Source organism: Trichoplusia ni, chromosome 16 (assembly GCF_003590095.1).
Source record: "Trichoplusia ni isolate ovarian cell line Hi5 chromosome 16, tn1, whole genome shotgun sequence".
Classification (NCBI taxonomy): domain Eukaryota; kingdom Metazoa; phylum Arthropoda; class Insecta; order Lepidoptera; family Noctuidae; genus Trichoplusia; species Trichoplusia ni.
Window position 1 is genome coordinate 9,220,701 of NC_039493.1, and position 10,937 is coordinate 9,231,637.

Below are 10,937 nucleotides of genomic sequence, written 5' to 3' on the forward strand. Positions count from 1 at the left end.
ATTCTTGTACCAAGTTTTATTAACCAGAAGTCATTAAAGAACTATTAACGAACCTTTATCAATCTTTTTCGGAAAGTTTCAAATTTTCCAAAAATATACATCTCAGAGCAATCAAACGGTCTTTCATCTGCGGCTTCTCTCATTTCCTTCTGGGTCTCAGTATAGCACTCACGATAGAAGTTGTATAGATTTAAACAAAGCTAGGTCACAATAAAAATAATATTGTTGATTAATAATCAAATATTGAACGTCTATGTTAAAAAAAGTGGATAGTGATGTTTTTTTCTCAAAAGATAAAACATACAAATTGATTTAAAGTCGAAGTAGGGACTGGCTTAGTCACTAAACCAATCAAAGTCGTTCATTATTGATTGAGAATATAAACTTAATTTCTTAAATATCGGCAATAAATTAAGTAAATGGAAAATCTCACTTTGGCTTTATGAATAAAGTTAATTTTGTCTTGATTCCAAATGTTCTTTTTGCCATGGTTTGTCAAAAAATCCATACACATGTTCAGGATTTGATTGGTGATTTTGACGAGCAACGTGGAGATCTGTTTGGTGGTGTTATAGTAACGAGAGGTCGCGAATATCATGCGGATAGTGTACAATAAACCGGGAATGAACTGTTGCGTTGTCGAAGGATCACATCTGAAATTAACATTTAGTACTTATTAAAAATACATACTACACTCAAAGTGAGTCTCTAAAGACTTGGCTGGAAATACCCCCATTTTGCTACCTTTAATGTAAACAGACAAGTGCTTAAATAAGTCTAACGAAGAATACCTGTATAATGGTTCACAATATTTCTCTAAAGCATATAGATATTTGACGTTATCAAATGCTTCATTGTAGTAGTCAGTAACTAAATTGTCCAATTGTCTCCATTTCTGAAACAAATAACACTGTGTCACAAGTCTGACGTGCCTGTCGGTCTGTCCGTGGCATCATAGCTCCCAAACGGATACAGGGATTTCAATTTAGTTTATTTTGTATTGAAGGTGAATTATGTGTGAGTTTTCTTAGACATGTTTGAAAAAAATTGGTGCTGCCTCTTAAAAGTTGTGCCGGAGAGTTTAAATAATAATTATTTTATCGTCCATTGTTATCTTTTCTTAATGAATACATAACCGTAATGACTCACCTTTAAAAGCTTCGATTTCGCACGGATCAACATATGAATGTACATCATGCATGGCTCACTTTTGATGTGCTCAATAATAGATGTGAACGTGGTGAGCTGACGTCGCCAGTGATCTAACTCCGCCAGCGGTCCTATGTTCGAAGGCTCCCTTCGTAACTGTTGACTCTGAACTAAAACCTAAATGCACAATTAGATATACCTTTTTAGCTGTCCAGTAAAACAGGGTAAGTGGAGGCATTTTCGAGGAGAACGATCTATAACAATCTACATTGTAACTGTTATTTTTGACATTATCAAGGTGATAATGCCACTTTTACTTTTCAGAAAATTATTTTTTCTCAGAAAGCATTAATTTTTTCACCACTCATTTCTTTAGGTATTTTATGATCACAGTTACCATTGTTATCTGCCTGATCCATTGCTTTACGTACGAGCATACTTCCTCTAACACCGCAGTCTTGGTAATAGCCTGTTTCATTTTCTCTGGATCAGATAATTCATCCTCGTACAACGCCAAATTGATTTTAAATCTTGTACAACAGTCTAAATCGATTTTGGTCTCTAAAATGCAAAATAATGTTTTTTAATTAAGTACCTACTCTTGTTTATCATTTCTAAGACGCCTGATAAACGGAGAAAACAGCGTAAGTGGACCGTGGATAGTGAACTCTAGAATAGCATAAACGTGGTGTCCTCTACCCCAAGCGTGGTGATCAATGCACATTATTTCTACGTATTAATATATATCGCTAGGCGTTTTACTAACATCCCAAATTACAGGCACATAGAAAACTCTTCTCAGACAAGCATAGATACATTTTAATATAAACCCACTTACTCGCAAGATAATCAACAAACAGCATTATTTTAGAGATATATAATTTGATAATATCGTCGCTGTTTGGATTGGGAGGGTTAATGTCGCCCCACCCTTCGCAAGCTTTTAGTGCTGGAAGGTAAACTCTTGTCATGGTTTTGTAGATACCCGATACCACGTTGTCAGTCTCCGGGTTCACGTCAAAAGTCACGAAGTAATAATCCTGAAAACAATTAAAACGTTAAAAACGCTTGGTTAAATACATAAATAAATTAAAGTTTACTAAAAACAGCCACGATCTTAACGATTCAAATTCCTATGACTAGTTAAATCTTCCTTTCATTTCAAAACCGATCTTAATCACAATATCAACTTAATATAACTAAAAAAAATATTAAGTAAACTTTTATAGTCATTGCGCTTAATATAAACAAATGAAATCTATGCATTCCACATTTAAATTTTTAACAGAAATTAATTTTACTTTTAATTTTACAGACTTTTTGTGTTCGTTGTGCAAAAAGGTTATATAATAATTATTTTGAAGGATATTATTATGTGAAAAGCTTGAGTTCCTTACTTTTTTAAATACTTGTGAATAAAGTAGAAAAAAACAAAAATATGCGACGATTTACAATGTTTTTAACTGAGTTACATACTCGTACCTATTATATCAGTCTTATTTGCTTATATCTAATAATGTTAAATCCGATACCTGATTGCTAAAGAATTGCATTATAGATGTATAAGTAACATGCTGGTTTGATAACATTGAATCAATACATACATCACCAACGTTCCTGGCGTCGATAGCTTTATTTTTAAATCTGTACATAGCAATGCATGTGCCTTCAGTTCCAATCGTAGATGCGTCGGATATGTAAGTCCTCTCCATTTTACCCTTTTGATTAGGTATAAATCGACCAGATTCTAAATGTAAAGTATTGAAAAGACCATTAATTACTAAATCAAAATAAGTTGGGACATTTAGATACTACTCGAAGGTCGATTTATGCCATGTCAGAAACCAGTGCTATTGATGGCATAGGATATTATTTAGCTCGAAAACAGCCATACTTAGAATGAATATTCAACGTGGGAACCTGTTGTTTTGAATGATTGACATTTTTTATTTTATTTTATGAAGAAAGTACCCATTTTGACGGGCGGAAGCATCGCATCGCACAGGACTATGCAGTTCCTCCCACCTTCGGCAATAGCACTGTCTAGCAACTCTATGTGAATATCTGCGTCATAAACACCTTCCTGTAAAGATAATCATATCCTGTCTTTAGCTTTAAGTATGTTAATCCCTGTGCCTATTCATGTGGCAACCAACTAAAAATACTTATTCCATTATTACTTCGTTACTCCTTTTAAAGAAGCCTATTGAATAGTTACCAGTTCTTTTTAAAGGCTTACTTGAAAAGATTCAACATAATATTTGATAGTGCTGCTTTGTTCTTACATAATCTATACTTGTATACTATATATACTAATATATACTAATATATAAAGCTGAAGAGTTTGTTTGTTTGAACGCGCTAATCTCAGGAACGAATGGTCCAAATTAAAAATTCTTTTTGTATTGAATAGGCCATTCATCGAGGAAGGCTTTAGGCTATAAGCCACCACTCTGCGACTAATAGGAGCGAAGAAACAATGGAAAATGTAAAAAAAACAAGGCAGGCAGGTATAAATCATAACTTATATCTTTTACCCACGGGGACAAAGTCGCGGGTCTTAGTTATGTAATTATTTTTTGATTAACTCAATTATCAACTAACGTAGCGGGTATTGATTCCCGCTACCGAAAAATCCTAGAGCCATCATATCGACTTTGTTTTCTTTCCTGAGAGTACCGTGTATTGCACAAAAGCTTTCCTGAAATTCTAACATCATATTTGTTCCACAGCTTCAACAGACTCGTATTTACTAAATAACGCCACAATATGATAAATAAGGACTAGTTTACATGTGGTAACGTGTGGTTTGCCATTCATTTTATTTATATAATTTAAATATAGGCTTCAAATGTTACTTTTTAAGGACCACTTTATTGACGACATTTTAAAAGCCGACACCCGAATGTAAAACTACCCCCAAAAGCCAACAAGTTTGACTGTTTGACATATTTTTTTATGATACACGTTATAATATAATGATGATGTTTGTAATTTTTTCATGCAAAAACTACTGCACGAATTTCGACAAAACCTGGTAACCATCGCAGATAGTTTATAACTTGAAATAACACATGGGGTTTTTATCCCTGTTTTTCTATTCCTGTGGGGTCATTTTCGGTCATTTATGGAGAACGGACTCGCAGCGCGCAGGCAACAAAGTTTTAACGAGAAATAAGCAAAAATTGTAACCATAGCAACTGTCAGAATGCCATTGTTGTGGTGATTACCTTTTGATGTTAATATGAACAGGTATTCTCATAGTTCGTTTAGTAGACTACTATTTAAGTATTTATTAAATATACGAAGTTCCCCGTTTAAACGCGGATGTTACAATAAACTACATGGTGGATCTACATGTAATCCGGCTAACGCAATGGGGTTGCTATGCCCATAACAAATTGAAGTCAGAGTCGTCTGATTTAGGTGTGTCTTTACAATCTATGGATATGCATCACCGCGAGCATAAACGCTAATCTGTAAGAACACCGGCAAGAGAGAACAGATAAATACCTACTTACCGACCTCCTAACTTTTTAAAACAAAGAATAAGTAATTTCGCCACTATACATGCCACTCACCAATACATATTCAACCGGTTTATTTAACATAGCAGCTGCGTTTTCTAGCAGATATCTGTGCTGTTGCTTGAGTCCAGCCACACGATTATTACGGCCGTCTTTAGCTTTAGCCTACAAACAAAATAAATTTATCGTGTGTACGTATTTGTACAAATGAAACAATACAAATCTAATTATTCAATTTATTTACTTGCTTGTCTTTGTACGACTCATGGGCTAAAGCCAATGTGCTCATAGACAACCGGCTTTTCTTCTGGATGTCCTTTAGTCGAGAACTGACATCGAGTATAGCCTCAAGAGCAGTTCTATCCACCTCAACACGTTCACCACCCATCGACATCCTCCGCACAGAGGACATCTGTCTGGGGAGTATCTCAGCAATCTTGGCGGCAGTTTGCTCTATGTCGTCAGCTTGCTCATCTTGTGTTTCAGGCGCAAAATACACCTCAGCAACATCAGGCCGACCTTCTGCCGCCTCAGAAACATTTCCTGGCGGCGCTTCACCATCACCTTCTCCACCTCCGCCTCCGCCGTCCTCCATATTTTCCCAAAATAAAAAAACGATTTATATGTAATTAAAATACTTCAAGTCAAAAAAGCTTATTTTGATTACGCTTTCAATGTATAGTCAATTCTTGACGTATAAATAAACTCGATTGAAAGCAGCTGCCATTCGTAAGTTCGATATTTTAATTTGCATTCATTTTTATTCTTCAAAAAACTCATTAGTGGCTGGTTACATCCTTTAAAACCGTTAAAACCTTTATTGTACAAAACCTACTTAGTAAAAAGGATCCAAACAACAAAATACAACAAGGTTTGAGTCCGTCAGTTTTAAAAGTTAATAGCAATGTTTTTAGATAGCCCTTTATATATATTTTAAAGCTACAGTACAGTTGGGCTTCTTCTTTGAATTACGGCACGGTACGGCTTTGATTAGCTTAAATCACGCTTAAAGCACACAGAGGTTTTCGGGTATTTTGATTTTAAGGAGGGGTAATGGAAGGCTACATAGGCACAAGGCTACATAATAATATGTCCGGGCATGCCCAGGGAAACGGAAACTACCGCTCGCTGTAAATTGAAATTAAGTTTAAATTATACAATGTACACACTTTATGTAAAAATAACATTAAATCTTGTTAATTGTTTATTTATGCAGTACTTGTGGTTAATAGCCATCGAATACAAAATTATGATCTGGTAACATTAAACCAGATGTCAATTTTGAAATTGTCATTATTAAATTAAACCGCGCGATCGCAAAGTTTCTGCGAATATAATATATCTGGAAGTTACCGACAATACGCAATTTTATTTCAAACACATAGCATTAAAATGCGTAGAAGCTGGAGAGGTCGTTACCGAAATAATTGGCATCGAACACGGAACAACCAAAATTCTGGTTCAGATAATCAAAGTTTAAATAACTCATCCAGTTCTCATAGGGTATCAAGCACTGCAGGATCTTCACGAGCACCGGCTAACCAGTTGCCCATTGTATTGCCTATCAGTGGAAACAGTATATGGAAACTTTATTTCCCTACTGAAGGTGATTTAGAAATACCATTATTGATTATTTAGTACTACAGAGTAGTCCTAACATTATTTTAGCATTATGCTGTACTAGAATTTATAAGTAAAATAATTAATATACGTAATTTAAGTGTATGTATAATTAATTTCAGATCAAGATTCCAATCCTGAGTCTCTAAACCATGTAAAATCTTTTAAGACCTTTATAGAAAACAATAAAAACTTGTTTGATTTGGAGAAGATTGACCAAACTCGCAGTGTACCACTGGACATAACCAATTTAACGAATGATTCAGATTTTGTTAGTAGTTGGCCTACATTTAACACTGAATTATTTGAATATCCAGATAAAACTTTACGGCTTTTAGAATATTGCTTACATGAGGTGACTATTTTATATTTCATTTATCTTTCTTGTGTACAGTGATATACTGCATGTTTGTGGATTGCGCTTTCTTTTTACTTATATTTTGTGTTCCAGACCTTTAAATTTGAATCTAAAATTAAAATAAGAATACTAAATCATCAACCAGTTATTCCACTAGCTAATTTGAAAGTGAATTATTTTGGTAAGTACAGTAATACATTTAAAATATCATTTACATAATCGTAATTTTTATCCTATTTATTTAAAAAACAAGTGACTAAGTGTACCTATCACAATCAAAATAACTTATTACAGGTAAACTAGTAACAATAAAAGGGACTGTGATTAGGGTAGGCAGTGTTGGTCTCATTTGTACGTCTATGGCATTTGAATGTTCAAGCTGCCATAATCTTCAAGCCGTTGTACAACCTCAAGGAGTTTTTACAGGTAAAATAGTATGGTATAGCATAGCTATCTATAATCCATTTCTTTGGGTACAAACAAGGTAAATAATCATGATGAAAACTTTACACAAACACATATTAAATTAATAAACAACTCACACATTATCATTATATATTATATTTTTTTGCTACTTTACATTTGTTTTTATTGGCAAATAGACTCCAAGATTGTTTTCCTTTTAATTAAGTACCCGAAAAGTGGAGTGTTCATCAATATTTGTCTCTATATTGCACCAAAACAAGCATTTAAAACAATATAAATTGATAGCTATACATAAATTATATTTATTACAGCTCCTAATACATGTCAAAGTTGCAACGGTGGTTCTAAGTTTGAACCATTACAGTCATCACCTTTTACTAATACAACTGATTGGCAAGTTGCTAAGATACAGGAAATTCAGTCACAAGTAAGTATATAAAAGATTTTTTTAATTTCATATGAATCTTATTTAATACTAAGTTTCTTGTTTTATATTATAATCTATCTCTAGCTCTCAATTAAAAGTTCCAACATACATAAGTTATTGTTAAAGCATGACATCTATTGATGAATGATTGATTTATTGCCAATGAAGTTTATTTATTTGTATTTTAATTTTGCAGAGTTTGTCTGGAACTATACCAAGAAGTGTAGAAATAGAACTACAAGGAGATCTAGTTGGAACTGCTTGTCCAGGAGATGTGCTGTCTGTTACAGGAATAGTCCAAGTATGTATGAGTAGATCAACGGTACTATGCTATCACACTAACACTATTAATTTTTTTGAACCTGCCACCAACTTATCATGGTTAATGGCATCATGTTAACGCTATCTCATGAGCCAACAGTTGAAATTAACACAAATAATGTTTTTCTTTTGCTGCTATAAAAACATGCCAAAAGATCTCAATCTAGGTTAAGCAACATTCGGCTCAGTCATAAAGGCTTAAAGGGTGGTATTATTTCTTGCAAATTTGTTTTTAGCCATTTTATATGGAACCCTTAGTGTCGCGAATTAGCTTTGTAATTGATCCACTTTTGTACCAAACGCGTAATACTTTCGTATTTCAATCTTAGGTGCGCGGTGAAAGCAAAGGTGGTGAAGATGGTAAAAGAGCGGCCAGGCTATTACAACTGTACATTGAAGCTGTTTCTATTCACAGTCATCGGAATTTGAGTAATCCAACACTATCTTTTACTCTAAAAGATTATTACGCTATTCAGGTAAAACAAAAAACACTTACATGCATTATTATGGTTTGAAATTTTAGGCAAGTAGCTATAGCATCCAAAAGCATTTCATTATTATATTGCCTTTTTTTACGATTTATTTATACACATTTTAAAATCTGTAAAACATTTCGAGTATGCCTAATAACCATATAATTATTATTTTTAATGTTACAGGAAATACATGCTTCTGAAGATGTGTTCAGGTTACTTGTGCACTCACTATGTCCCACAATTTTTGGGCACGAGGCGGTCAAGGCCGGACTTATTCTAGGCTTGATAGGTGGGACGGAACTTGAGAATGGACCGAGATCTAACCCCCATGTCCTGGTTGTTGGTGATCCAGGGCTGGGGAAGTCACAGCTACTACAAGCTGCGGCTCATGCTGCTCCAAGAGGTATTTGACTACTTCCCTGTAGGTATTATTAATGATCTAAGTATAGAAAGGTTTGGTACAACATGAAGTATAATAAGTTACTCATTTTTGCCGCGGTAGCTAGCGTAAATGTTCCCGATTTTCCCCAGGCAAAGGTTATAGAAAAGCATTTTGGTGTTTTTACCTATAGGAATCCGAAATACCCATCCGTATTCGGGATAAAGCAGTCCAATTTGGAATTTAGCCTTTAGTTATTTATAATAATCTACTTCTAGTTTATCTGATCTAATATTAATTATATTTATTCATATGTATTTAATTAGGTGTGTACGTATGTGGCGCGTCCGCCTCAGCAGGCGGTCTAACAGTAGCACTGGGCAGAGAAGCGGGGGGAGACTTTGCTCTAGAAGCGGGAGCGCTAGTCTTAGCTGACAAGGGTGTATGTTGCATAGATGAACTCGACAAAGTAAGTATATTTGTGAAACAAATACTTAAATGCGGGCATCGTTTTACATAAAAAAGTAACGGATTTTATTGCAACTCAACTTTCTTTTTCGCCCATTTCAACATTTTCAATGGTCTATTTTTGTGTAAGATTAATCATGTAAGTAATCCAAACGCAGATCTTGTTTGAACTTATAAATATTACAAATACTGTCCAAGAACCATAGTTAAAATCGAAACTTAAATTCAGCACAGTTGAATTTAGTAGACACATACAATTTATCTCTTTCCGAGTTTTTGATCATTTCAGTTCATTATCAGGAGATAAAATGAGACTTGAAGGGATCTTTCAACATTAACCACTCAAACCAGAATAAATATCTGGTATCGTGTGTTCAGATGACGAGCCACCACAGCAGCCTGCTGGAGGCCATGGAGCAGCGGCGCGTGAGCGTGGCCAAGGGCGGCGTGGTGTGCAGCCTCGCCGCGCGCGCCACCGTGCTGGCCGCCGCCAACCCCGCGCACGGCTCCTACAACAGGTGGCGCTACCGGGGCTCTACATACACGCAATACAATGCAATCAGTGCAACTGCTTTAAAATACTTACTAAACAGAATACAGTAGAAGTGCCGTCCGTCTATCTAGAGCTTGCTTTATTTGCTGTCCATATGACCAGGTTTAAACTAATTAACATGTATAATCACACGAAGGAAAATCGAAACGAAATACTTACACTGTCGTTTGTTTTTTAGATCCAAAACTGTTGCCGAAAATCTCAAATTAAATTCGGCGCTTCTTTCAAGATTTGATTTAGTCTTTATTCTTTTAGACCAGCCTGACGAGGTATAACAATGTACCAAAACTGTATTAATGTTCTTTTATGATTCAATAACTCAAGTTGTCCATACATTTAATTTTAGAGAATGGATGCGATGCTGTCGGAACACGTACTAGCTCTCCATACTGGCCATAGAAAACAATCAACCAAAACTAGTGGATTAAATACTAGTTTAAATACAAGTCAGTGTGACAACGAAGTGTCTCTGAGGTGGGTAGCTATAATTAAAAATTGTATGTACTAGTTTAAAAAACTACATATATAAATATACCACTTTTTGTTACACAGCCAAAGATTGCAGCTTAAACACGGCGAAGTAATTGACCACTTGCCATTAGTACTGCTTAGAAAATATATAGCGTACGCTAGAAGATACGTGCACCCAAAAATAAGCACTGACGCGGCTAACGCTTTACAAAGCTTTTATTTAGAACTACGTCACAATCATCAGAGTGGTTCCCATGATGGAACGCCAATCACAACACGACAACTTGAAGCTTGCATTCGGCTTTGCCAGGTGACATTTCATAAAATATTCTAATTAAGTATGAAAATACTAAGCTTTAATTTAATGTTCGTCTTTCAATTTTCTAGGCCAGAGCTCGTGTAGACCTAAGAGAAGAGGCGACAGTCCAAGATGCAAATGATGTCATAAGTCTATTAAAACATAGCTTAATAGACACATTTAGCGACGGATTTGGCAACATACAGCTGTCGAGGTCAATCAACGGATCCGGAGTTAGTTCCAAAAACAAGGTTAGTCTTCCAAAAGAAATGAAGAATCTATATTCAAGGTCATGTCAATTTGATCTTACATGCGACAGCTAAAGCAAATCGATGTGCCTATTAAACCTTCCAGTGTTTTAAATGCGTAAATAAGTAGTAAGATAACTTTAACTGACTTTAAGTCAAACTCGCGCCAAAACAATCGTTAAATAATAATATTTAACGATTGTTTTGGGATTGCAA

At 35.0% G+C, this 10,937-nt stretch overlaps 2 protein-coding genes across 4 annotated transcripts in view; one reads left to right on the forward strand and one right to left on the reverse strand.

Moving 5' to 3' along the window:
• LOC113501689 (dynein heavy chain 8, axonemal-like) overlaps positions 1–5,408 on the reverse strand; it is a 31,816-nt gene extending 26,408 nt beyond the window's left edge. Inside the window, exons 1-10 of the mRNA XM_026882882.1 lie at positions 4,921–5,408; positions 4,731–4,841; positions 3,121–3,232; positions 2,754–2,896; positions 1,988–2,189; positions 1,547–1,710; positions 1,150–1,326; positions 792–895; positions 434–653; positions 54–200 (exon numbers count right to left, since the gene is read on the reverse strand). Coding sequence (XP_026738683.1) covers positions 54–200; positions 434–653; positions 792–895; positions 1,150–1,326; positions 1,547–1,710; positions 1,988–2,189; positions 2,754–2,896; positions 3,121–3,232; positions 4,731–4,841; positions 4,921–5,271 — 1,731 coding nt within the window. The 5' untranslated portion in view covers positions 5,272–5,408. The remainder of the gene's footprint in view (positions 1–53; positions 201–433; positions 654–791; positions 896–1,149; positions 1,327–1,546; positions 1,711–1,987; positions 2,190–2,753; positions 2,897–3,120; positions 3,233–4,730; positions 4,842–4,920) is intronic.
• A 564-nt stretch (positions 5,409–5,972) lies between these two features.
• LOC113501869 (DNA helicase MCM8-like) lies at positions 5,973–10,827 on the forward strand. Of its 3 annotated transcripts, XM_026883164.1 has the most exons (14): positions 5,973–6,282; positions 6,419–6,651; positions 6,748–6,835; positions 6,949–7,080; positions 7,392–7,507; positions 7,704–7,808; positions 8,158–8,304; positions 8,488–8,707; positions 9,010–9,152; positions 9,530–9,669; positions 9,883–9,973; positions 10,051–10,178; positions 10,257–10,485; positions 10,563–10,827. In XM_026883164.1, the coding sequence occupies exons 1-14, from the start codon at positions 6,069–6,071 to the stop codon at positions 10,794–10,796; spliced, it is 2,220 nt and encodes a 739-aa protein (XP_026738965.1). In that variant the 5' UTR covers positions 5,973–6,068; the 3' UTR covers positions 10,797–10,827. The 3 variants fall into 3 exon arrangements, with proteins under 3 accessions (XP_026738965.1, XP_026738969.1, XP_026738968.1); XM_026883167.1 differs by lacking the exons at positions 5,973–6,282; positions 6,748–6,835 and having other exon boundaries at positions 6,583–6,651; positions 10,563–10,825; XM_026883168.1 differs by lacking the exons at positions 9,883–9,973; positions 10,257–10,485; positions 10,563–10,827 and having other exon boundaries at positions 10,051–10,172.
• Positions 10,828–10,937: the final 110 nt, after the last annotated feature.

What these genes read in the sequence shown, in the direction of transcription:
- LOC113501869 (XM_026883164.1), top strand. Translation starts at nt 6,069, where the DNA reads ATGCGTAGAAGCTGGAGAGGTCGTTACCGAAATAATTGGCATCGAACA. An exon ending in CTGTTACAGGAATAGTCCAA is followed by an intron (nt 7,809 to 8,157) that starts GTATGTATGAGT and finishes TTTCAATCTTAG; the next exon opens with GTGCGCGGTGAAAGCAAAGG. An exon ending in AAGATTATTACGCTATTCAG is followed by an intron (nt 8,305 to 8,487) that starts GTAAAACAAAAA and finishes TTAATGTTACAG; the next exon opens with GAAATACATGCTTCTGAAGA.